The 27938-nt window shown below is 42.9% G+C and overlaps 1 protein-coding gene across 3 annotated transcripts; it reads right to left on the reverse strand.

Annotated features, from left to right (window-relative positions):
- tmtc4 (transmembrane O-mannosyltransferase targeting cadherins 4) lies at positions 1-25857 on the reverse strand. Of its 3 annotated transcripts, none has more exons than XM_067255148.1 (18): positions 25433-25857; positions 24889-25092; positions 24592-24707; positions 24173-24389; positions 21960-22047; positions 21738-21838; positions 21515-21607; positions 20983-21144; positions 20139-20341; positions 19304-19478; positions 13834-13965; positions 13586-13665; positions 3945-4052; positions 3595-3736; positions 3382-3496; positions 1180-1292; positions 886-955; positions 1-609 (listed from the first exon to the last, which is right to left on the reverse strand). In XM_067255148.1, exons 2-18 carry the CDS (start codon positions 25048-25050, stop codon positions 461-463), a joined length of 2226 nt encoding a protein of 741 aa, XP_067111249.1. In that variant the 5' UTR covers positions 25051-25092; positions 25433-25857; the 3' UTR covers positions 1-460. The 3 variants fall into 3 exon arrangements, with proteins under 3 accessions (XP_067111249.1, XP_067111247.1, XP_067111248.1); XM_067255146.1 differs by having other exon boundaries at positions 21299-21607; XM_067255147.1 differs by lacking the exon at positions 13834-13965 and having other exon boundaries at positions 21299-21607.
- Between the last annotated feature and the right edge of the window lie 2081 nt (positions 25858-27938).

Genomic DNA, 27938 nt, shown 5'->3' on the forward strand with positions numbered 1-27938 from the left:
ATCATGGTCTTTATTTCCTTTTTTTAAATAATGAAAGTAGTACAAAGTTGGAATGAAATTGAAAAAAAAAGGATGAATATAAGTGTGTGTGTTGCAGCATGCAGTGGTGGAGTCAGCTCCGCTCTGGCCCCCAGGACCAGGCATGTGACCAGGGCCGTTCCGCAGTGGTCGCGGTCGTCAACCTGCTCTGCTTTGCAGTGTTTCTGTTCCTCAGGGAGCAGTCTGTTTGGGCAGTCTTCCTTGTATCTTGTTTGAAGCGGTCATGGAGCGGTCCATTGCGGCCGGGCCGTTTTGTGGTTTGACTTGTTGTAGCCGATTGAGTTGGCAGTGATTACGATGTGGCCCATTTAGCAGCGGTAATGCTATGGGCCAGTTTGCAGTGGTCACGGTATGGTCCAGTTGCTGTGGTCATGGTGTGGTCCAGTTTGCTGTGGTCACGGTGCGGTCCAGTTTGCCGTGGTCATGGTGCGGTGCGTTGCTGCTGGTCCAGCTTGCGTCGCAGCATGTTGTAGTTGTCCCTGGTGCCGGGAGCGTTTGGGTCCAGGTTCAGAGATAGCTCATAGTGCCTCTTAGCCTGCTCCAGTCTGCCCCAGCGATGGTACAACACCGCTGGCAGAGCAAGACAGAGGGAGAGAGAGAGAGGGAGGGGAAGATGAGGGGGGGGGGAAACAGAGAGACTTTAATTACACAGATTTTTCAGACTGTGTATTGATCTTGTTTGTGTCTCTGCGTTTCATGCTGAAAAAAAATATTTTATTTGTATATTATACAAATAAAGTGACCCATCTAACTCCCAAAGAGAGTGGGGTTACTCAAAATGTAAACATTTATTGCGAAGTATCAAAGTAGCATTATTGATACTGACTTTGAGCAGTAATGTCTTACCTAGATTTCCATGGCAACTAGCAGCATTTGGGTTGATCCGGAGAGCTTGGAGAAAGAATCCCTCAGACTCCTGCAAGACAGACACACACACATGAACTCATACTGAATATATACACACACACACAGTGAACCCATCCCAAACACACAATCTCTAAACTCATGGTGAATATACACTTACTGTAAGTGAATATAAACTTGAGTAATTACTGTCAATACTGATCCATTCATAAACCAGGTGTGTGTTTTGCTGGTGTAAAGCTCTGATAAAACCTTGCCCTATTGGTGGAGGCTGACCTGGTACTTCTGGGTTTTGCCAAGGACGTTGGCCAATGAGAACATGATGGTGTGGTCGTTAGGGAGGAGCTTCAGCGCCTCCCGGCCTATCATCTCAGCTTGGGCCAGGTTGCCTAGACGACAGGACACAGAAGACAAATGGAGGGCTGAAGAGGAGTGTGGAAGGTGGAGATCCAGACCCCAGCAAGACTGGCGTCAGCACAGATGGAAACAATACAGAGGTGAAACTACTGTGAATGACCCTGGTCTTACATAGACATATGACATGTGATGCCAGCGATATCAAAAATCCCCCCCCCAAAAAATATATATATTGGCCAAATGATGCAGTGCCAATTTGTACATGACGTTAACTCCGATGGTGTATAAAGAGCGTGTTCGTATGTGTTGGACCAGCTACTGGCGTCTAGAGTTTGAGTGTGCGGCGTGTGTGCTGGATGAGTCTGTAGTGCTTAGAGAGTGTGTGGGGTGGGTGCTGGTCTAATCAGTAGTGTTTTGAGAGAGTGTGTCTGTGTGTGTATATGGTGTCTGCTGGCCAAGTCGGTGGTGTTTAGACAGAGAGAGAGAAATAGAAAGTGTGTGTGTGGTGTGTGCTGGTCTACTCAGTGGTGTTTAGAGAGAGAGAGAGAGAAAGATAGAGAGAGAGTGTGTGTGTGTGCGCGCGCTGGCCTAGAAAGTGTTGTCGAGAGAGAGTGTGTGGTGTGTGTGCACGCGTGTGCTGACCTAGTCAGTGGTGTCTAGAGCAGAGTTTTTCCTCTCTGCGCATGGATGAGCACTTTAGTCTCCTAATTAGAGCTGAACACAAGGACCACTGAGTTATTGATCTCTGTCAGTGACCTGTCTGATGTCTGTGGGGAGAGAGGGAGACAGACAGAGGGAAGGAAAGGGAGAGAGAGGCAGAAAGAGAGAGAAGGCAGATAGAGAGGGGGGGAGGGGGGGACTCAATCATACCCTGTGCCCTTAAGTCTCTACGGGCGAGTGTATTCCTATGAGTGTGTGGGTGTCTCTTGGTGTGTGTGTGTCCATGAGTCTACATTTCCTCAGCTCTGTCTCAAGAGGAAGGTTCGCACAAAGAAGAGAGGAGGGGAGTAACACAACAACAACAAACAAACAAAAAACACCCATCTCCTCTTGTCTTTTTGAAATGACATCCTCTGTTCTTCCTCACTTTTTGGGGGGTGGGAGGGGTGCACACTCTCCCTGTCTGTCAGATTTTTGGGGGAACAAATGGGTAGGGGAGGGGGTGGGGCGCTCCAAGGGGGCGCTCTCCTGCCTGTGTCCACCCGCGTTTGATCGGGGACACGCTGGGCCCTGATTGGACGGTTCCCGGGGCCTCCTGGGAGACTCCGCCCCCTTGGGAGAGGGTTCTGACAAAACGGCGGCGGCGTCTAGAAATCAGAGCATTCTCCACACGGCAGGGAAGACTGCCTTTAACACTCGGCGCACAAAAGCTTTAATACATAAATTTCAAGCATTGCTGATTCCCGCTCTTCCGCTCTAATCATGTTGGACGCTGAGATCAAATTTCCTCCCTGTTCCCCCCCTCCCTAAGTAGAGCTTTCTGTCTCTTCACTGTTAATGTTGGAACAATGCCTACCCGTGAGACTTTGAAGAAATGACAAGAGTGAGGAAGCATGAATACGAAGCTCTCTCACTGGCGATCCAGAATATATGATCAGTCAGTGTGCATGTAGGACACACACACACACAGTCATGATGCTGCTCCTGATTGTATGTGCTGTTCAGAAGGATGATCATAATGTTCCAGGCCAGGCTGCATGTGTACCTGTGTGTGTGTGTGTACCTGCTTGTGTGTGTGTGTGTACCTGTGTTGTTCAGAAACATGATCATGTTGTTCCAGGCCAGGCTGCATGTGTACCTGTGTGTGTGTGTGTGTGTGTGTGTGTGTACCTGTGTTGTCCAGAAACATGATCATGTTGTTCCAGGCCAGGCTGCATGTGTACCTGTGTGTGTGTGTGTGTACCTGTGTTGTCCAGAAGGATGATCATGTTGTTCCAGGCCAGGCTGCATGTGTACCTGTGTGTGTGTGTGTGTGTACCTGCGTGTGTGTGTGTGTACCTGCTTGTGTGTGTGTACCTGTGTTGTCCAGAAACATGATCATGTTGTTCCAGGCCAGGCTGCATGTGTACCTGTGTGTGTGTGTGTGTGTGTGTGTGTGTACCTGCGTGTGTGTGTGTGTACCTGTGTTGTCCAGAAGGATGATCATGTTGTTCCAGGCCAGGCTGTGGTCAGGTTTGAGCACAGTGGCGTTCCTCCAAGCGTTGAGAGCGTCCAGGTGTCTGTTTAGGTCAGCATACTGTAGGACACATTACCCACAGATGCGTGACTAGGCGGTGCGTGACTAGGCGGTGCGTGACTAGGCGGTGCGTGACTAGGCGGTGTGTGACGACCCACCAGGCGTCCCAGGTTGTAGTAGCAGTCAGGGTACTTCCTCCGGAAACGGATGGCGTTCCAGTAGCTCTGCTCTGCCTCCTGGAACTTCCCCAGGCTGTTCTGAACGATACCCAGGTTCATCCAGGCTGCGGCAAAGTCCGGTCTGGGAACAACACACACACACACTGCAGTTAACGTTGCAGATACACCTTCACCATCATACGCAACCCTCATTTCTGTCCGACCAAAGTTTGCCGATGGATCGGGGGCCGAAAACACAGGCCTTCCTAGCCACAGTACCGCTGGTGTTCCCTGGGCTCTGCGAAGGAGGGGACCCAGCCGGTGCTCTGGGGAGGGACAGCGCCACCTACTGTATGGAGACGGCCTTGGCCAGCAGTCGCTCGGCCTCGTCCAGCTGCTCCCTCTCCTTCAGGATGTTGCCCAGGTTGTTCATGGCATGGACGTAGGTAGGGTGGAGCCTGGCCAGAGACAGCAGGGTTAGGTCAATCCCCGGGGTGGACAATGGGGGGTATTTCAGAAAGCAGGGTGAACATGACTGACTCTGGGCTGTGAAATTCAAGAGTTGACGGCTTCAGAACAAGTGGTAAAAATGTGTTTCTTCAACTCTAATCAACCCTGAGTAAAGCTTGCGCACAAGGATATAAAGAGCCCCCTCATCAATGGAACACATATAGCACTATTCATCATGGCAACAGGAGAAATCAATTACTCAAACCGCCTATTTCTCACCACTCAAAATATTAAGGACAGCTTATGCCGTATCCAATATTTCATATATAAAAAAGCAATACTATAGCAGCAGCAAAAGAAAGTGAGTTGGCTTGTGGCTACAGAGTGTGGCTTGTTTTAATCTTGTGTTCCCCTTCTTCAACTCTTAAATGTGTGGGTGAGTGAGCAGATTTTGTATAATTATTTACCTGCAAACCAACAGGCACTAAATGCACTTGGAAGCAACTGAAGATGAAATACAAAAATTTACTTTAAACGAGTGGGGTATAATTGCAATACAAGCAATTGCGATGTTGGTGATCTTCACTAAACAACATTCAGTGGCTACATCTAAGCAATATCTTATTTAATTGTCAGCCATCTCCACACTACGAGTATTTAATTGTATCCATTTGAAAGTAAATGCTTTTTTCCATACAAGTCTCAAAATGTGAGCTCACTGGAAATATTCACACTTGACATTATAGCCAATAGGAAGACAGATTTTTTACTTACAGGGAATAAAGAACACTTCACAAAATGAAAGGCATAGGCTATTATATGACACAGGGGAAGTGATGGATCAATTGTTAATGATTGTGGCATATCGTATCTCTTGACTTCTCACTCATCTGGTTCCATGTTAAGTGTTCCTGACTGAGAGCATGTCCACGTTGTGTCATATGAATGAGGGCTGAGAATATTGTTCAGATAACTGATTCTGCAGAAAAATGGTAAGGCTCGAAAATATATTAATCTGGGAATGATAAAACATGCAATCGGGGCCTGATCACCCTCTCCCGACTGATATTTCTGCAGAGCATTTCTGCTTTAAAACCATTTAGCCTAGCTCTTTTAGAAAATGACATGCCATGCCTGACACATTCAGATGGAAGGTTTCAGTTAAAGAGTAGAACTGGACAAACTCAGGGTTAGTTAATTCAAACCTACTAGCAAGAAGGTTAGCTTCACAGAGTATGTTGCCGTAGTTACTTACTCAGAGAAACACTGAACTGGGGTCTCATTTATAAAGCTTGCGTACGCACAAAACGGGGCTGAAAATGTGCGTACGCCACTTTCCACAGGTTGTGATTTATAAAAAACAAACTTGACGGGAGAATGTGCGGTCCTCCACGCAAACTCTGAACCTTCCATAGGCCTACGCACATTTTGGAAACAGTTGAAATTGGCGACGCAGATGACCGTACTGTAGTCAGACTGCAGAAAGTGAATGTGGGAAGAACATTACTCGTAATATTTATATATTTTGTTTTCCTCACACACGTTTTTTTCACTCGATTTCATCATTATCATGAAGATTAAATCCAGCAGTGTTATTTGTGTTTGTACTGAGTGATAATTGTTCCATAAACACCTTGTACAATCCAACTCAAATTTTAAATAAAAATTCAGCGCTGTCTCACCATCATATTGTCCACTACCGGAGTGCAGGAGGGGTAAATGCCCGAAAGCATGGAATGCAGATAACATCACATATCCTACCTTTAAATAACTGCAGAATACAGTGAATAACTAAATATATTTATTTAATACTGATCATATATCATCATATGTCAAAAACTGGAAATACAGTCGTTAAGCTCCCGCGCAATCGCTACACTCCACGTCATCAGTCCAGACTTTAATAGATTACTGTTCATAACAAAACGCTTTTGTTTTCAAATTGTATCTCGACTCGCGGTATCACTGGCACAGTTGACGCCACTCGCACAGTTTTTTTTAATTGGTGATCTACCGGCCACCAAATTTTCGGGCTCCACCAATAGGCTAACAGTGTCTGAGAAGTTGTCATGCGCTATGATTCACCGTAAAGAACAACCGCATGCCAGGGTCATGATGAGATACTAGATTAGCATTCATGAGGTGCTTTGCATTGACTATTTATGGTTAAAAATGGGCGTGTTCAGTGCGGGGTACAATGCTGATTCACATATGCACACTTGTGGGTAATCTGTGATTTATAAAGGGAACATTGCGTACAGGTGTGCGTACGCACGGTTTTATAAATCTGAATTTTTGTGTGCGTACGCCATTTTAGGCTTTTGGGCATACGTACACTTTTAGTAAGAATCCTACGCACAATTTTATAAATGAGACCCCTGGCTCTTTGAAACTGTAAACCCGGAGTTTCCATCGATTCCAACATTCTCTAAGTTTTCACTAAACCCACTTTCTGAAACACCCCCACTGTGGATCTCACCACAGGCTACAGTCAGGATGACCTTAGAAGTGAAAATTCAATTTTAAGGTGATGGCTTAATACACAGAATAGAGTGTGTTGATAGTAAAACTGATTATTAAATTTCATATTTTTTTCTACATATCTGGGTCAATGACGTGGCATGTCAATTGTGGTGTCCAAACCATATTCATGATATAAAACATATTTACATTTTTAAATACACTACATAAAATGACTCAATCTTCCCTTCTTAATTAGTCATATGAATATTCAATATAAATAACATCATATCATTAAGGAATTATTTAGCTCAAAACTCCCAAAATGTCATTCTGGGTAACTGTCCCGGCTTAAAATCTGAACAGAAAAATATTTTAAAATATATATATATATGAATAAAAGTATTTCAAATATACTTGAGCATAATAGTACTGATGTTTTCAATGATACCTAAACATATAGTGATAATACTAAGCTTATAAACAATTTTATGACAGAAAGACTTCTGTCTCCAAACTGTGATTTCTTAAATGTCAGTCCTGGATAACAGACATCGATGACCATTTTGGACCATAATGCAATCTGAAATGTCATGTGACATCATATTGTATCAAAAAGAAGACCCAAAGGAGCCCCAAAACATGTGCCAAAGTAAGTAAGCGTCTCTTCATATGTAGATTTTTTGACCTTTTCAGTCACTGGTGCACTTTGTATCAATAGCAAGTGTCCTTTTGGATAACACTTACAAAACATTTATAATGTTTTTATATAAAAAAACTATCTATTTGATCTAAAAGATTACCTCAAAGTGATGATAGCTAAGTAGTGATTTTCCATAGGTGGTTAAGTTAGTGCCTGATTATAAAGAAAAAAATTTAGCTTTGTCATTCCTGGATAACAGCTTGTCATTTAAATAAAAATTCAGCGCTGTCTCACCATCATATTGTCCACTACCGGAGTGCAGGAGGGGTAAATGGCCGAATGCATGGAATGCAGATAACATCACATATCCTACCTTTAAATAACTGCAGAATACAGTGAATAACTAAATATATTTATTTAATACTGATCATATATCATCATATGTCAAAAACTGGAAATACAGTCGTTAAGCTCCCGCGCAATCGCTACACTCCAGCTTGTCATTCTTGGATAACAAAAAACCTCTGTTAGCCAGGACATGTCATTCGTTATCTAGAATGACATGTATAACAATCTAGTTTTTTATTAGTATTTGTAAACTTTTATGCATAGTTATATTAACATATTAACATTATTTACATATTTATGTTTTCACCCCATATTCTTTCCTTAATTAATCTTGATTTCATATGATTCCATGGGTCACATGGGTCATCATCATTTATTTGAATGTTGTAATGTTATCAGTCAAACATGAATAATTTAATCATTTATTAATGTAGCAACATTTGATTAAAGCCTTAGTATAGATTCTGACATTTTAAGGTCAATTCTGTCCTTCCAGATGCCTCTGTCTAATAAAGAGAGGCAGAGACGGTTCAGAGCCAGGAAAAATGCCGATGCAGAAGCTAGGGCTGAGTATCTTGAGAAAAAGAGAGCAAGGTATTATAGTGATAAGCAAGTGAAGAGATTGTATGTAACAAGAAAACTTGAAATATTCTTAAAAATAGGTTCACACTAATTAGTTTACTAGTTTAATGTGTCAGACTATACCCGTGGCCATTGTTTATGAAGCCATATCGTTTTACAGATTTACTGTCATATTTTGAAAATAAGATTGTAGTGAAATTGATTACAATCTAATACTTTTATTATTATTTCTGTTTGTAGCTACTACAAATCAAGGCCAGTCCCCAAAACACCTGTACGGCTGATGAGCAGTGGAGGGTAAACCAGAGGAATTGGAGGGAGAGATTAAAGCAAGTCAATGATCTAATGAACGACACTCCAGTCTCAATGAATGGGTCTACTCTTGGAGAACCCCAACCCAGACCACCAAAAATCGGAGAAACTAAGAAAACGTCTGCAAAGGGTTAACAAAACAAGTGCTACACGCGTCAGTGAGAAACACAAGCCACGTGGAGCCAAGAAACTCTCTGCAGTAAAGAAGGCAGAGGTTACTCGCTTCCTGTGTAGGGATGAAAATAGTAGACTTTTACCTGGAAAAAAAGACAGTAACAAAAAAACAAGAGAACGTTCAAAGAAGAGTCCTACAAAAAAACATGAAAGAACTACATTTACACTACAATAAGGAAACACAAGGAACTGACACTGTCATATAGACAGTTTGTGCGCTTGCGCCCATTCTACATCACAGAACCTAAAACAAGTGATCGCAACACTTGCGCCTGCATTGACCACGAAAACGTCCAGATGCTTGTGGAGAAACTATTTCAAAGTGGCTTTGTAAAAGTGGCAAGTGTTTCACAGTTGTTGGCATCTATTGTGTGTGATCCTCTTAGAAAAGATTGTATGTATTGTGTTTGTGTTAAGTGCTGTTACAAAGATGTCGAAATAGCTCCTCAAGAACAGAACACCACCACCACATGGCTACAGTGGGAAAGGGTCAAGACCACCTCTGGTGAGAAGGAATTCACAAACTTTGTGAAAAAAGCTGAATGTGGAACATGGCAGGACCTACAAAGAATACTGAATGAAAAACTTGATCTGCTTGCCAAACATCACTACAACTGGATACACCAGGTTGAGCAGTGCAGACAAGTGAAAGAAACAATCAGTGACACAGAGGTCGTGGTCCACATGGATTTCTCGGAAAACTATGCTTGCAAGCTCCACACCGAGATTCAAGCTTTCCATTTTGGTGGAAGTCGTAAACAGGTTACAATTCACACCAGTGTGGTCTACACATCCGATGGGAGCCAATCATATGCCACAATCTCGGACAGCCTTCGCCATGATGAAAGAGCAGTGTGGCACACATTGAGCCAATTTTAAAGAACTTGAAGGAGCAGAAGCCCACTCTTACATCCATCCACTTCATGAGTGATGGGCCTGTTACACAATATAGAAATAAGCGCAACTTCTATCTCCTGACAACGCTGCCCTTTATTTGGGGGTTCAAGGAGGTGACCTGGAATTTCTCTGAGAGAGCCCATGGTAAAGGTGCACCTGATGGGGTGGGTGGTGCTGTAAAGCGCATGGCTGATCAAAGGGTGAAAATGGGAGCAGATATTCAGACACCAAAAGAGCTCTATAAAACTTTACAGACCTCAGCCTCTTCTATCAAGTACTTTTGGGTGTCAGAAGAGGACATCCTGAAACATTATGAAGCTGTACCAGAGAAGCTACCTGTTGTGAAGGGCACAATGAAAATTCACCAGATTGTGTCTCTTACCCCTGGACAGTTTAGTCACAGAGAGCTGTCCTGCTTCTGCAGCCGAGGGAAGGGTAACATTTGTGACTGCTTCAGTCCCAATGAAGTGGACATGAATGTGTGTGAATTACCCACCAGTGCTCCAGCAACAACACCACATCATACTATGACAACAGATATTGTTGGAAGGTTTGTCATAGTTAAATATGATGCACAGCCATTTGTCGGCCAAGTCCTAAATCTGGTTGGTGATGAACTTGAAGTGAGCTGCATGCGACAGACAATGGGCAGAAATGCCTTTGTGTGGCCAACAACCCCAGATGTAATATTTTATTACGTGTCTGACATGCAAGCCATCCTATCGAAGCCTGAGCCATTAACAAACCGCTCATCACAACTATGTATCCCTGACTGGGAAACATTCCAAAACATGTGGTAGTCACATGCCCATATTGTCACAAACATGTCTTTTTAAGTTCATTTGGAAATGTTCAAAAGTTCCTATATTCTCTTCATGAACTGATTTAAACTCGTCTGATTAAATGTTGGCAACTCAAATGGTTAGATGAGGTTATAAATGTAAATGTCACTAAAACAGTATGTTACTCTTTAAATGTATTCTCTATGTAAAATATATGAAATATGTTAATTCCTAAGTGTTTTATAAAAATGTTATGTAATGTTAAGTGAAATTAATCAATTAACATTTTTATTAAAACATTTTAAAATCATTACAAACTTGTCAATTTCTCTTATTTAGTTTCAAGTTTGAGTGTTGGTAAGAAAAATGATACAAAAGATGGTTTTTATGGTAATCCTGAAAATGTTTGCAGAATGTCTTCCGTCTAACAGTATATCATTCCGGCTAACAATGACACAGCCAAGTAATTTAACTCATATTTTTGTGTTAAATTACACAAATCTGTTATTTGTTGAGTTAAGGATACATCAATAGTCTTGTTTTCTTTACTGGAATTTTTTATTTTTTATTCCTCCCAAAATTACAATTTGATTTTGAATTTTGAGTTATCGACAGCCAGAAATGAGCCCATGTCTATATGAAATTCCAAATTGATTATATTAGTTGGGAGTAAAATGTCGTTTTCTGAGCACTAATTGTTTGAGGAGCTCCAATTATAAATATCAGTTCATTTGTATATTCCAACAGTGGTAGTAATATGACTAATTTCAAAATTAATTACAGTTACCCGGGAATTACATTTTCTTTGGGAAAAATATGTGAATCACCAACAAAAAGGTTTATTACATTCTTAAAATTAAAACATGCAATTGCATTATATACGCAACACTGTAAACAGTTTTGAAAGTCCTTAAATGTGATATTATTGTCATTTTTTTTTTTTTCAATTTTAAAATCCTTATCCGTCATTCACCCGTCTACTCACATGACTGGAGGGTCTTTAATAGCAGTAAGTAGTTACAGACAGGTGTTGTTGTGCTGGTGTGTTGGTGTGTTGTTGTGCTGGTGTGTTGTTGTGCTGGTGTGTTGTTGCGCTGGTGTGTTGTTGCGCTGGTGTGTTGTTGCGCTGGTGTGTTGTTGTGCTGGTTTGTTGTTGTGCTGGTGTGTTGTTGTGCTGGTGTGTTGTTGCGCTGGTTAGTTGTTGTGCTGGTGTGTTGTTGCGCTGGTTAGTTGTTGTGCTGGTTTGTTGTTGTGCTAGTGGGTTGTTGGGCTGGTTTGTTGTTGTGCTGGGGGGTATTCGTCGTAGCTCGCTAAGCAGTTTAGCGAGCTAATTTTCAGGCTAAGATAAAAAACGCCCCTCTTTTTGGTTCGTGGAAGCAACTTTCGATAAATCACCATAGTAACATATCAATTAGCACTAACCTGCTCCAGAGCAGGCTAACGTAAGTGTAGCTGGATAAGCTTGCCACACCCCCGGAAAATAACATGGCAGCTCCCTTTTTGAGAGACCCAGTTGACCAAGGAGCTATATTTTAGTTCGATTAGCTTTCCATACCAATATAGTTCTTCGCGATTGCCAAGATCCTTTATTTCACACGGATGAGTTCTTGTTTGAGCAATATCGATTCAGCCGACAAGGACTCATTTATTTGCAAGACCTTCTCGGGCCGTACATTGCAAATATCACACGCCGCAGCAAGCTTTATGCTTTATTATGAGGTTATGCTGCTGTATGTGAATATGTAACGCTATGTTTTACGAAATGTCTTGTCTTATCTGTTGTGCCTGTGCTTTTTATATGTTTCACTGTGGGAGAGTGGGAAACATCATATCGATTCCTTTTTATGTCTTGACATGTGAAGAAATTGACAATAAAGCTACTTGAAACTTTAACTGTTCTTCAGACTGCATAGCCTTGAGGTTTTTTGCGTCAGGTAGGCTATAGGCTACATTTTTATACAGTATAGGCGATGCAGAAAACATTGGCAAAGCCGCAGCATGCGTTGCTGTAAGAAAAGTGTACTTGGCGCTTAACCAGCTGATGAATCAATTCATCATATTTCCTGGCCATGTCCCAGTCAATTAAATCAAAGAGGGATTTACACATAGGCCTACATGCACATATATAGTAGGCCTACATGATATAAGCGCAGTATATCCTCATAATTGTCTATGTATTCGTATCAATTAGATACTCTTTGGCCTTGTTTTTATCTAGCCTACTTATTCTGAGAAGAGTTGAGATCATTATTTTTGCTAGCAAGATCTCATTCGATTATTAATTTCCATTAAGCCTATACCAGCAGGCACATTTAAAGAAATGTGATCTGATTGATTGGGGTAATGAGGCACTTAAAATGAGCCTATACATTTCCCCAAAACTTTCGCATTTAGCTTATTGGCAATTTTTTGCCAAGCTGCTTGTCTTGCTCTGGCAGCGGTGGCGGTGTTTGACTTAGCCATGATAACATATGCTTATTGTCTTATAGAGACTCATTATAATAGTTTGCTCGGATGGCGAGAATAGCCTATCACCGCTCTCTCTTTCGTATTTTCCGCCATCATACCGTTAGAAAATCACGGTTTTGGTGATCGACCTTTCCTGCCTTTTGAAGTAGGACGTGCACGTGCAATTTCCCTGATAAGTTTAGCCTGATTGAAATTAACCACATGATTTGGATGCGGATCAGCCGTTGACGAACCTATATTTGCTATTCTCACTCATCTCGCTAATGTTAACGGGCTAAAGGGACAATTGATTAACTTAGCTTCAACCCTTACGACGAACGGGGCCCTGGTGTGTTGTTGTGCTGTGTTATTTTTTTCTACATATCTACTCACATGACTGGAGGGTCTTTAATAGCAGTAAGTAGTTACAGACAGGTGTTGTTGTGCTGGTGTGTTGTTGTGCTGGTGTGTTGTTGCGCTGGTGTGTTGTTGCGCTGGTGTGTTGTTGCGCTGGTGTGTTGTTGCGCTGGTGTGTTGTTGCGCTGGTGTGTTGTTGCGCTGGTTTGTTGTTGTGCTAGTGGGTTGTTGGGCTGGTTTGTTGTTGTGCTGGTATGTTGTTGTGCTGGTGTGTTGTTGTGCTGGTGTTGTGCTGGTGTGTTGTTGCGCTGGTGTGTTGTTGTGCTGGTGTGTTGTTGTGCTGGTTTGTTGTTGTGCTGGTGTGTTGTTGTGCTGGTGTGTTGTTGCGCTGGTGTGTTGTTGCGCTGGTTTGTTGTTGTGCTGGTGTGTTGTTGTGCTGGTTTGTTGTTGTGCTGGTGTGTTGTTGCACTGGTTTGTTGTTGTGCTGGTGTGTTGTTGTGCTGGTGTGTTGTTGTTCTGGTGTGTTGTTGTGCAGTACCTGACGGCTTCTCTATAGTACTTTATGGCACCCGAGCTGTTTCCCCTGTCAGCCAGGTTTTTCCCTACGTTGTAATGGACCTAGAGAACACAGCGAGGTTACACACTCAAATACACAGAGACCAGCACAAAAGCACAAAAAAGCAAACACAGACAGACAAAGAGACCGACAGACAAAAATGAACACTGACACGCACACAGACGCGCACAGACGCGCGCATTCCCATACTGCGCACGCGCGCATCTCACCTTGGCGTTGAGCGGGCAGACAGACAGTGCGCTGCTGAAGAGGCTTTCCTCAGACCTCCACTGGTGACTGCGCAGCGCACAGCGAGCCACATGCACACACAGCAGAGCCAGCAAACAACCTCGGAACGGCTTCTGCACACGCACACACAAACACACACAACAATAACAGACATACAGTACTGTGCATAAGTCTTGGGCACCCAAGACCTTTTACACAAATAATGTGTTATACTGTATTTCTTCAATTAAATGCTACAGCTTTTCTTGAATTATATGTTTCGATGAGGGCGGTGTATACACGAGGGCAGCTTTTATTATTATTATTTAATTCGTAATTAAGAACAACACAGGAATTGCGCAAAGCAGTTTATTAATTAGTAGGCGACATCTCTGGTGTCTCGTCAGGTAAGGAGGCAGATGAGGATACTAATAGTGATGCAGAAAGTTTTGTACCTTACCTATTTGTAGTAAAAGTAAATTAGAACTAGAGAGGGTACAATTTCTGGGGAAATTGTAGGGTGTGCTTGCTTGTGTCGGTTGCACAGGGGTAAATTTTTTAATGACATTTTTACAACTAATATTTCTGTATATTTTATATAAAAGTGCATAGGGCCTACTTATTATTTATAAAGATTACATAGATTTAAAAGCATCTTTTTTTTGCTGCTCATTTACAACTCAAAATACGAGTTAAGTGTAGAATGAAATATGACGTCTTCTCATTTCCCCTGCAAGAGGCAGCCTCATAGCTGAATCAATTTGGCAGAACGGTGTAAAAATTGACCTACTCTCTATGACTTAAACGTCCTTTTAAGTTTTCCCTTCTCGTGATATTTTCAGGCATTTAGCCTACTCATATTGCATTCATTCATTAATAAAGAACCCCCTTTGAAGATTATTCTATGACGTTACCGGCAGTAGAAGATGGAATCGCGATTCAAACATTACCATCTGCTAACTGAAAAATGCCCCCAAAAACGTAAATAAGCTTGACATTTATTTAGTGGAAAATCGCTCATTCATAAAAAGCTCACTGGTAGCGATCATTGTCAGTAACAATGCAAAATGCGATATAGCCCTGTGTGGAGAAGCTGCCCCGGTAAATTCTACTACGGTACAGTACTAGACTACTGCTGTGTTGGTCTTGGTAGCGATTGCGTTGGTTGAATTCGATTTAACGTTCCGTTGTACGGTTTAGGCTGAAATTAATTATTTTCATGAACAGATTGACAAAGTTTAGGCTGTGGCAATGAAGTTCAGGTTAGTGGTCAGAGACTTTTGATTTAACGTCACTGTGTCCAATCCCGACCGCTGTAAACTACTATTGTCCAAACCCGAACGGGGTTTGGACACTCAGTTTCCGGTCTTTTTGCCAGCATTTTCTTTTGCTATCGCCTGCAAAGTGTAAGTAGTATTATTTTAGGCATACCAAACAATCTACGTGTGAAATTTCATGAACATATATGGACGTTTACATGTGTAAATAATATAGGAAAGTTACTTTGGCCGAAAGACCACTCTGCGACACTCGGGCGACGCTTGGGCGACGATCTTCACTCTGACAAGTGTGTCTTTGTTGTCATCGTACTGCTACTATGTGTTAGCATATGAGTGTATTTCAATGCTAGCTTAACACTACTTTGTCTTGCCAATGAAAATACACGATCATGTGTGACGTGATCTGTAGTTTAGGGGAGGAAGGGATGGGGGCTAGCAAACTTTGAGAAGAGTTCAACAAAACATCCAGCAGGTGGTGGTATACAGTCAAATTGAGATTTTATCGCATAGTTTGGAGATGTTGAAGCGTGATATCTTATTGTGGAGGACATAACTATGTCCCCGGATATGTTGACAGCATTGATGGTCAGTTTGGTGACCCTGGATCAAGTTAATATCCCCAGAAAAACAGCAGCGGCCAGTGTTTAGAAGTGCGGTCGGGTTTGGACAAGGGTAGCGCACGGCTAATTTACCGGCGCCAGCGTCTTTTGACCGGCTCTAGTAAAGTTTAAGCTAACTCAAAATTTTTAAACAATATTTAGCTCGAAAGGTAAGAAGTTAAAGCTTAACGTGAAATCAGTAAATCAGCTGAAAACGTGATACGATTATTTTTATCAATATTTGAAGTGGCATTTTCTCAGAATGTTAGCTAAAAACCGGTCGGGATTGGACACAGTGACGCTAAGTAAGGGGAGTGCCGAACATGTTCTGTCACCGTTTGATTTCCTAAACAGCTGTGTACTGTAGATGTTTTTGTAGTGTCTCGCGTAAGCTACAGCGTTGCAGTGAGAAACACTGGTTTGAAACCACAGGTAATGATAATTTCACCAACAAATCGTTTACTTGTAATGTAATGTCATAATAAATCCTAGTAAAGTAAAATGAGTAAATAGTTATCACCCTGGCCTCTTTGCTTGTGGCGTTTCTGCAGCTGCCTTGCAGTAAAGCTATAGTTAGCCTAGCTATCCCCCAAGTTAACAGATGCGAAACGAATGTTCTGCCAAAGGTAGTAACGCGTGTTTTCGTGACGTTAGTGACGTTAGTAACGTCAGTGACTGTGGCTAGCAAATTAGCCACCGTTAGCTTCACTTTTTGCCACAAAAACTTAACTTGAGCCTAAACCATGCAACGGAACGTAAATTCCAATAGAAGCAACTCAATCGCTACCAAGACGAAACTTTTGACACCTACGTTGTCTATGTAGGCCAAATATTGACTGAGTTTTAGAGGGGTAAAAATAAAAAATAAAATAATATATATGTGAGAGAACAAAGGTTGTGCCCTTGCCGAAGTCAAAGCACACCCAATAATAATACTAGAAAAAGCTGTTCCTGCGAAACAGCAGTGAGAATGCTGAAAACCTGAATGGGGATAGCTGACCATGCTAAAAAAGCTGAAAAGTGAAAATTTTGGAGAAAGTTATACGCTGAAGCTTCAAAGCAACTGAAAGGTATTTTTGAAAGGGGCTGGAGCAGCATTCCAACAATGATTTGAAAGGATTTACCATTACTTTTAAAGGGAGAATAATTTGCACAAAAACCTTAATATTTTAAGAAGTATAAAAGTGAGAAATGAGAAAATACCCGCAAGCTGAAAGCTGAAATGAATTTTAAAAATGTGTGGGTCACACAAAAGAGGCAGTGTGGAAGCTGAACTGCATCATCAAACAAAGCTAACAGATAAAACAGCCTACAATGCGGGAGAAGCTGAAAGCTGAACTGTTAAACAGAAGAAGAAGTAGGCTAGCTAGTCGTAACAAGAATATTATCGTTTTAACAGCTGAAATTATAGTTGGGATAGTAATAGCAGTAGCAGATGTAGCCTAACATTGAGTGCGTTTACTCGGCTTTCTTAGTAGGATTCAATGTGTTGATGGAATGAAACATACAGCAGTAGAGCCGATACAGGAAGACACGGCGACACTTGGTTGCAGAAGGATGATGGTGCAAGTTTTGTCCGTGGAGCATACAACCATTAATAAAAAGAATCATGTAGACGCGTTTATTAAGTAATCGCATAACTAATTACACATCTAAACGGAGTAATCTATAATTGGCATAAACCGACAATTGCTAGTAATCGGGTTTCTCATGGTCAAGTAAACGCACCAATCACCTGTGTGAGAGACTAAGTGGTGCGTGTCTGTAGTTACTGTGATGGTGCAGCTATGATTGCTAACGCGCTGAGGGTAGAGAATAACAGAAATGTAGCTAGAATTCACACCTCAAACACGTTAACCGAGACGCAAAACTGTACGTCCAATCCAAAAAATAAGGATATTTTCCGAGACCCAAGACTCTGCCGAAACCAGAGATATTCTTTATGTCTGTGAAGTCAGAAATACGACTCTACCTGCAGTTTCAAAAACATGTTCCTTCTGCGTGTTTGTTTGGTTGCCACGGCGATGGAGCAGCTGTGATCGCTAACGAGCTGGGCAGAGAGAATAACTAATGTAGCTAGAATCCACACCTCAAACAAGTTAACCTAGACGCAAAACTATACGTCCAATCCAAAATATAAGGATATTTTCCGAGACCCAAGACTGCCGAAACCAGAGATGTCCTTTATATGTCTGTGCGGTCAGAAATACCACTCTACCGGCAGTTTCAAAATCTTGTTTCTTTCGCTTTCTCTGACGAATTTTACCCACCTCTCCATTGAAGTTAGTGAGAGAATTTGAAAGGCTGAAAGAGGACACTTTTTCCTACATTTTAAGGTATAACTTGTTTCTGTAAGTTAAACTATATGAACGTTAGAGGAATTTGTTTGACAATTTAGTTGAATTTCAGAAAAAGAGCAGCCAGCAGAGTGTGCTCATTCATAAAACTCAAGAAGGAGCAAACATTTTAATGTATTTCAAACTGTCATGATTCAAAATTAGCTGAATATTTGAAAAAGCTGAACCATTTGGGAATAGCTGAATGTCTTGTGAACGTTTTAAAGGTTGAATGGTGTCTCTAGCTGAAAGTATGCTGAAGTAGTTACGTTTGAAAGAGGAAGATTTTTAATGATTTGAAAGGATTTACCATTACTTTTAATGGGAGAATAATTTGCACAAAAACCTTAATGTCTTAAAAAGTATAAAAGTGAGAAATACCAAAAGTCATAGCCAACATCTCCTGAAGGAGCTGAACGTTTTGATACAAAAATTGTAGGAATCGGTGAAAGTATCAGAACTAGTTAAAGGCCAAAAAACTGCGGAAGAACTAAGAAGTTGATATAATAATAATAAAGAGAAACAGGAAAACAATAGTGAGTGTATATATATATATGTGAGAGAACAAAGGTTGTGCCCTTGCCGAAGGCAAAGCACACCCAATTATAGTAAATCTAAATTTAATGTTGCTGCATTTTTTCGTTTAAGTGTATCATATTTGAATGCAACGTTTAATCAATGAAATATGTAATATAATTGTTTTATTTGTGCAGCAGTATAAAAGTGCAATTTTGCTAAACCTTTTGTTAAATATTTAAATTTCATTATTTCTTAAAGCATTTTTCCTTCACCTGTTTTATTTTGATTGTGCATAAGACTTTTGCACAGTACTGTATATTATGTAATTCCCATGTTGTCCTTCCTTAAGTATCCGGCAAGCTTCAGCCAGTACCATGTCAGAACCTAGTGAAGCCTGGGTGCCCATGGTGTTAAGTGTTCTCTGCACTGTAGTGTGTGTTATGTAGGAGGTTGGATGGATGGAGTTTAATTCAGTCCAAAGCCGATCTGGTGTCGTGATTTCACATGAAGGCCTTCCAGTGGCTGCAGCAGGCCACCAGGGTGTAGATCAGCAGATATACCTGCTCTAGTGTCTAGTATTTAGTGTGTAGTATGTTGTGTGTAGTGTGCATTGTGTAGTATGTAGTGTGCAGTGCGCCGTATGTAGTGTGTAGTATGTGGTGTGTAGAATGTAGTGCGTAGTATGTAGTGTGTAGTATGTAGAATGTGGTGTGTAGTATGTACTGAGGGTGATCCTACCCTGAGTGCTCTCCAGTGAAGGCAGCAGGCCCCTAGGGCGTAGGCCAGCAGCAGACAGTAGCCAGCGGAGGACAGGTACAGGACCCTCTCAGCGATCACAAAGCCCACCCTGAAGAAGACATTGGAGGCAGGCAGGAAGGGCACCCCCATCAGCACCAAGCCCAGGGTCAAAGTCCTGCAGGTGGGGGGGGGCAAGGTCAGAGGTCGCTGGGATGGACACTTCTGGATCATTCTACAAGAGTAGATGTGGTAGCAGGCTGGATGACACTGCAACATTCGCAGTCGTATTCATTAATGTTCACACGTGTGATCAACTTTACAACAACCTTGTGTGAAAGGGGAGAGAATATCCACACTGTGGTCATTGAGGCCTAGTCCCAGAGATTTGATCTGGATCAAATTAAATGGGGGCAGACACGTAGAACCATGGTTCCTGTTGCAGAACTCTTTGACTGTTCCCTCGTCCAGCACGTACAGGCTGTCCACTTGAAAATCTACTGAGAGAACTTCAAGTTGCCCCTGAAGCGGTCAGGATAAAATGTTCAGGTCACACTACAGTGGCTATGGTTCGTTTTCATTATCAGGAGTCCAACACAAAGAAATCCATGTACTTTATTTCATTTACTGTACAGAGAGCAAGAGAGAGGGAGAGTTAGAGAGAGGGAGAGTTAGAGAGAGAGAGAATGAGAGGATATAGAGCAGATGGAGTTAGAGGGATTGAGAGAGAGGGATAGAGAGCAGAGAGGGAGAGTGAAAGAGGGATAGACAGAGCAGAGAGAGAGGGAGAGTTGGATAGAGAGGGAGAGCAGAGAGAGCGAGATGACCGTGTTTTTACCTCCTTTTCTGCCCGTCCTGCGAGCATAAGGCTTGGCTTATCAAGCCTATCAGGACGCACCAGAGCAGCAGAGGCCACACCATCCTCCAATCGGCGGTTGACTTAATGAGTGGCACGCAGCCCATGGACCAATCAAAACACAACCACCAGGGACAGAGCAGCAGCCAGGCATTGAGAGAGTAGTAGTAATTATAGTTCACTATCTACCAGTCAGACAAGTACATGAGGGATGTGGAGATAAGGAGAGAAAGAGAGAGAAGGGGGGGGGGGGGGGGTGAGAAAGACATGTTAAAAACGTCCAATCTCTCTTTAAGACATTAATCAAATCTAAACAAATCAAGTTTATTCATATAGCGCATTTTAAAGCAACGGCCGTCGACCAGAGTGCTGTACAGTCAGAGTAGCAAAAGACATGAGACAACACGATACATACACAAAACAAGTTGAACAAACAAAACGGACAAAGAAAGGCAACTGTCATACTGTGGAAGCCAGCAAATAAAAATGAGTCTTGGGACAGGATTTAAAAACATGCAGTGTAGTTGCCGGCCTGACATGTAGACAGGCCCGTAGCAAGCCTAGTGGAAATGGACCTTTTTGCACTTTTTTCCCCTCATTTTGTATTTAGGTTTAGGTTAAAAAACGGACGTTTGGCAGTGGGGGGGAAAGATCGAACTATCCGAACACCCCCTGTCTATGGGCCTGTAGAGGCAACTTGTTCCAGAGTTTGGGGGCTGCACTGAAAAAGTCAGCTTTAGCTTTTTAGGGTTAATAAAATCAATTTACCACCCAAAATAAGGGTTTATTAAGTGATCAAAAGAGGCTAACCAGGTGATATTCTTACTCTGAGAAACACACTCTCTTCAAAGGAGGCTGGGTTGTCTACTTCAGTGAACGCTGGTGGCCCCGTTCCCATGATCCTCCAGCGCGAGTAAAGCAGTAAGGCTCCTCCCACGGCCAGGAGAGCCAATCGAGTCAGGAGTCCCGTTGGCAGTATACCGCCCACCTGACGAAGAGCACCAATCCACTGTCAGCATCCACCCACGTAACACAGAGCACCAATCCACTGCTAGTGTCCCGTGTAGCTGATAGGCCAGCAGTATATGTCATTCTGCCAGCAGTATATGTCATACTGCTATCTTAAAATAGTAAAGTCTTACCGCTTCACCACTTCTTCTGGGAATTTTGAGACCTCGGAAATCGGAGGAGGATGCGATAGTGGATGAGATGGAGGAGTAGCAGAGGGAGGAGGGAGAAGAGGTGGAGGAAGAAGAGGATGAGAAAGAGGAGGAGGGGGAAGAGGTGCACGGGGGGAGGGGCAAGAAGAGGGGTGAGGAATAAGAGGAGGGGTAGAGGAACGCGATGGGGAAACTCACGCTTGCAGGCTTCCTTCTCAGCAGCAGCCTCTGGCTGAGCTCAAACACATTGACTTTGCAGATGAGGAGCACATCAAAGGCTGCATTCACCCCCTGAGGGAGAGAGACACACAGTTACAACCAGTACACAAGACACAACACTTCGGCATCGCAGAGTAATGTAGAGGAGACTAGTGTAGAGTAGACCAGAGCAGAACAGAGGAGAGGGTTTGTATGGCCCTACCAGGACAGTGATGCCTTGCTCCTTACAGAGCATGGCTGCAGCACACAGCGAGAGGCTGAAGGCGATCCACTGGACAGACACCTTCTCCCCCCTGTCTCCCCCTGCAGAGAACAGCCACAGAGCAGCTGGAGTCTGTACACGTGGGGTCTGTGTTTGCCTAGTGGTACCAAGAGACTGTCGAAAGTAACTTTGGGACAGGAAAAGTCAGGGGAAGACGCCTACCTCTGTGAAAGGCTTTGCAGTAGGTGAGGAAGGAAAGCTGGAAGAACAGAGCGCACAGAAGGTCTGCTCGACCCACTATCCCTGCCACCTGAGAGAGAGAGGGAGAGAGAGAGAGAAACAAGGAGGGAGGGAGAGGTAGATGATGTAATAGTGGGAGGGAGAGCGAGAAAGAAAGAGGGAGAGGACAAATTAGCTTTAATGCCATGATACTCATCATCACACCACCGTAGATCCCCCATCACACCACCGTAGATCCCCCATCACACCACCGTAGATCCCCCATCACACCACCGTAGATCCCCCATCACACCACTGTAGATCCACACCACTGTAGATCCCCCATCACACCACTGTAGATCCACACCACTGTAGATCCACACCACTGTAGATCCACACCTCTGTAGATCCACACCTCTGTAGATCCACACCTCTGTAGATCCACACCTCTGTAGATCCACCATCACACCACTGTAGATAAAATACCCCACACACACATTACTATATCCTCTTTCTCCTGTTATGCCCTGTGCTGTTACAATACTGATACATTAGTGACCAATTATAGGACTCTCGTGAGTGTACATGTGTGTGTGTGTGTGTGTGTGTGTGTTGTTAACAATGTGTGTGTGTGTGTGTATACGTGTAAGGCTAGAGTCATGGGGCTAGCTCCTTTGATAAATCCAGCAGGTCCAAGTCAGTGGTCTGTCTGCTCCCATCCCCTCTGTTCTGGCTGAGCCTGATTAAAGAGCACAGAGTTGGGGGGGGGGGGGGGGGGGGGGGCCTTCCAGCTAGGCCCTGCTTCCCAAACACAAACACACGCACGCACGCACAGCCAGTCAATAAGCATACCCACACTGCTAATAGTCTGGATGCTCCACAACACACACCTTTGTCAAACCAAACGGCAACAGCTTTTTGTTCTACTCACGCGCCCCAAATGAATGTTTAATAGCACAACCCCTGGGTGGCAGGGTGCATTGCTGTGGCTTAAAAGGAAGAAGTCATTGTTTACCAGGCATACAACCAGGAATATCCAACCGCAGTATCCCACATTGTTTTTGCCGGGTGGGGTGGGGAGCTCTGGGAGGGGGGAAGGGGTGATGGATCAAAGATGTCTGGCGGTGCCAGTGAACTACGACATGACAGGAATCAAACAATCCACTTTAACATTGCAACCAGGGCATTTAATATGGCCAACAGTGCATCCAATGAAAACCCGGCCTGCTGTGGGACAACAATGGCTTCTCTCTCGTCAGTAACTCTCTGTGGACACAACCACAGTGATTGTGTGTTGATGTGTGTGTTGATTTATATATACAAGTATATGTACACTTTCAATGTGGATGGTAAGTGTGTGTGTGTGTGTGTGTGTGTGTGTGTGTGTGTGTGTGTGTGTGTGTGTGTGTGTGTGTGTGTGTGTGTAAGTGTACTGCAGTGTGAACAAAGTTTGTGGGGTGTATACATACACTTTCAATGTGGATTGGGGTGAGTGTATGAGTTAGTATGGGGTGTTTGTGTGTGCATGTGTGTATGTATTATCTATATATACACTCAGACACACTATATGCTCACACATATACATCTGTGAGCCAAAACGTTATGACCATCTGCCTAATATGCTGTTGGTCCTCAGGGCTCAAAATTGCGACCACTTTGGTCACATATGCTCCCAAAATTGTATCTGTGCGACCTCAAAATATATTTGGAAGCATTTGTGGGAGTGCAAATAATTGTTATGGTGTGACCTGTTTTAATTTATTTACAAAACGCTTGCTAATTAGCCGACAGCACAGCCTTCTGTTACCTGATACAGTGACGGGTCCACCATTCTATCCAATGCTACATAACCAATTAAGGTTCATCTTTACATCAACCTCAATGTAGATTTTAGATTGGTTAATATTAGCCATCAATCACTCCTTGTCACTGTGCTCCGTTGTCACAAGACTAGGAGCTAACTAGCGTGCACAATCTGAAGAGCTGAAAAGACTATATGATAACATTTTTGGAGGGTGCTCCTACAATATTTATGGTGCTCCTAACTTTTTAAAGTTAGGAGCACTAGTGCTACCAAGTAAAAAAGTTTATTTCGAGTCCTGGTGCTGCATACGCCACAAGACAATGTGGTGATGATGTTTTGGCTCATTGGTAGACATACTTCCACTTGAACCTGGACAGAATGTGTTTTTGTGTGAGCGTGCGTGTACACTTACACTCTCAGTGTGGACAGGGTGGACGCCGAAGAGCAGAGCAGCCAATAGAGAGGTCTTAGGAGCCTGGTAGAGTCTCCTCCCCTCACCATCATAGGCCAGCCCACCGATAAGTATGTCAAACACGTCAATCATCAGGGCAGATATGACAGCATGGAGGACAATGTTCAGTACATGGAAGCCCACAGGGTGCAGCCCTCCAGCCACGAGGTAGTTTAGCCTGTAAAGACCATGGACACGTAACCTTTTTGAAATACTTTTTTTGTTTTTAATAGTTGTTTGTCTCCTAAGATGTAGTCTGGACATTGATTATGACACCATACACCAAGTATACGTTGTGTGAATCTGTGTTTACATTAGAATGTGTGAGCGTGTTTACACGTATGTGTGAGTGTGTGTATGCAGTGTGTGCCCTGCTGTACCTGAACGTGAGGACTGTGAGAGGCCTGTAGGATTTGTGGCTTGAGTTGCTGCTCAAATTACTTCCCCAGAAGTCATTTCTCCAGATGTTGTTCAGGGGAGTGTCTGGATTCAAGTCCTGCAGTAGCCACCAACACAAACAAAAATAATATATACTGATGACAGCAAAACAGTTTACCACAAAGTAACACCATTATTCGTCTGTAGTTATTATTAAGGTTATCACAATTTGTATCGCATATTATCATTATTAAAGTCTGTAGTGTGCCTGTAAGAGAGAGAGAGATGGTGTTTCCTACCTTGTTATTGATTATAGCTTCAGAATCATCAAAAACAAAGTCCCCATCGTAGCTGTTTAGGAAGCACAGGAGGGCTAGTAGGGCCACTCCCAGCTTAGCATGCACAGGAACCAGCGTTGGCACAGGTATGTGGTGGTCCCAATAAACTTCACATGGAGCCATGGCGCATGGGACCTTTGGTCTATCTGCATGTCCATCTATTCCCTAGATGACGGATAAGATAACTCAATATCTGTTGGAATTCTGTACATTTTAAGTAGCACAAGAAACCCCCTCATAACTTCTAGATAACATGAATATGTGGCTTGGAAAGTGAGACACTGTTGTACTCACTGAACAAACACACACTTTTTATAATGAAGCTGGCCAACTGTAACATGACAGTTTACCGGTACATCTGACGTAGCTAGCTACATAGCAAACCTTAACTAGCCCATGTCTCTACTTAGCTAGCTGCAGTCTGCCATTGCTAGGGTATTTAAATTTATACTTTGCGATTACATCATACACAGACTGGAGTTGCTTAAGCAGACTACATGCATACCTTATCATTCGGGAAGACGGAGTTTGTTAGGGAGAGCTTTCAAGCATGACTCCTGTAGCTTTATTTTTGCTAGCTAACTGTATATATGGCTACTGTATCATCTTCACTGTCTTTCAGCATAAAATATTAAAGAAAATGCACAGCTGCTGTCATGCCACAGACAAAACGCGTTCCGCAAGTATCGATTGCAGATGGGTCAATGGGTTGCTTTGCAATGTCATTGTCAAGAATATTTGCTAGCTTAGCCTATTAGCTTATGATCTGAAGAATAACGATACTGCTGATTTCTTTCTTTATACAATTTTTCGCCGAAAAGGCAAACCAAGGTAACAGAATTATTGCTAAAACTGTGATGTATTCCGCCTGGACTCGGTAAACATCTGCTGTGTCGGCTCGCAAGTGTAAACAGTATGCACGCTCAGTAGCTACACTTCCTACTTTGCACGGGTGGTGTCACGTGACTAATTGATTAGTTCCAGCAAAAAGCAGGACGTTGTTAAATCCGTGGCTATAATGCATTGGAAACCTCATTATGTAGGCTACGTATACAATAAACTCAATGCCCAATCAGAGCACAAATATGTTGACATTGCTTTACGCTAAAGCAATGTTTCTTCTGTGTACAATTACGCTCACATCAAAAGAATATCCACTCACTCATTAAGTCCCATCACAATAGGGCGTTTCCAAACGTAGATAATACACGTAACATACATGAGAGAGCAACCTCATGGAACGTTAATGGGATATGCAATATTGGATGTACCACTGTGGGTTTGTCCTCTGACATCAACCTGCTTCTCATTTCCCCACTCTCCTGCTTTTGTTACTCAGGGGGTATGACTTCTGTAGCCATGTCCCAGTAGTCATGGGTAAGTCATACTAAGTGTAGCTGTGTAAACGTGTTTTTAACACTGCCTTTTCTGTCCCACTCTGAAAGACTAGGTGCAATACATTACAATGGTGTTGTATAATACTTTAGTTCACATTTACATTTTACATGTATTCATTTAGCAGACGCTTTTATCCAAAGCGACTTCTAAGAGAGAGCTTTACAAAGTGCATAGGTCACTGATCATAACAACAAGATAGCCAAAAAACATCGCGAGTAGCCAAAACATGAAGCACACATTGTGAACAACCAAAGTAAGTGCCAAAGGGAAGAACCATAATAGCATGTAGTTAAACAAGTTACAATTAAACAACATGAACCGCTATAAGTGCAGTGTACCTGTGGAAAAAAGCAAGCAACAGTAATAAAAACAGTATATCACAGCGAGAACAAACATTTTAAACAGTTACCACTAACCACAAGAGCAACAAGTCTCTAAGCAAGAGTCATTGTGATCCTTGAGGAAACTAACATCGGGTCAAGCGAACCATTCCTAAGTACCGTTGTACTCCCGGAACAAGTGCGTCTTGAGCCTCTTCTTGAAGGTGGAGAGACAGTCAGTATCTCTGATGGAGGTGGGGAGTTGATTCCACCACTGGGGGGCCAGACAGGAGAAGAGCTTGTGTTGGGACCGGGCGGTCTTGAGCGGTGGGACCACCAGGCGGTTGTCTGAAGAAGACCGTAGGTGACGGGTGGGGGTGTAAGGCTGCAGGAGAGACTTGATGTAGACGGGTGCAGTCCCGTTCACTGCTCGGAAGGTCAGTACCAGGGTCTTGAATCTGTTCAACAAGACATTTTAAAATAATGTAATAAATGCATCCATCTCCATCTTTCTTTCTATCTTTCTCTCCTTCTCTCTCACTGTGTAATGTAGTCAGATTCTCCTTTCATTCTGCTCCCTTTGATACCCAGATTGAAAATGTCCTCTGCTCTGTCACAAAGGAGGTTGTTCAAAGGTCATTGTTCTCATTATCCAAATGAGTGCACCGAACAGCACTCTGACACCGGAAACCTTGCTGCTTCTGTTAAACGGAAATGGCCGCTAATCAACCACTCCAATAAGCACTTATTACACCATGATTCAAATCATAAAGACTCTAGGTCTATATCTTAAGATAATGAGAGCCATGTTGGGATCATGTATTGCAGGTATCACACATATGTCAGATTTCTGGTGGAACCCTGGCAGAGAGACCAGAAAATCACAGTGGTAACAGGGTCAGTACTGTGTGTGTAACCTGGTAGTGAAAATGAATGCAGCTAGGAGATCTCATTAGCCGGGGCTGAGATGGTCTCCAATACCCCTATGGCCAAAGACAATAATAAAATTTCATTATTTTTGACTGCAGGTTTTTTTTGAATGAATTAACAAGCTGTTAGAGAGGACTGGTTACCACAATGGTGTGAGTTTCAGAGGAAGATGGAGCGAGAAAGGGATGGAAGGAGGGAGGGGAAGAGGGTGGGCGGGAGGTTCAAGCTCCATCTCATTATTGTCTAATGAATCAGAAAACTGATGAGCCAGCTCCCCGTTCACTGCCAGGGGACATAAGGCTTGTGTGCTGCCATGCCATTCTCCATCACTTCTGGGCATGGCTCTCTGAACTTGACAGGATG

Source organism: Osmerus mordax, chromosome 2, assembly GCF_038355195.1.
Source record: "Osmerus mordax isolate fOsmMor3 chromosome 2, fOsmMor3.pri, whole genome shotgun sequence".
Taxonomy (NCBI): domain Eukaryota; kingdom Metazoa; phylum Chordata; class Actinopteri; order Osmeriformes; family Osmeridae; genus Osmerus; species Osmerus mordax.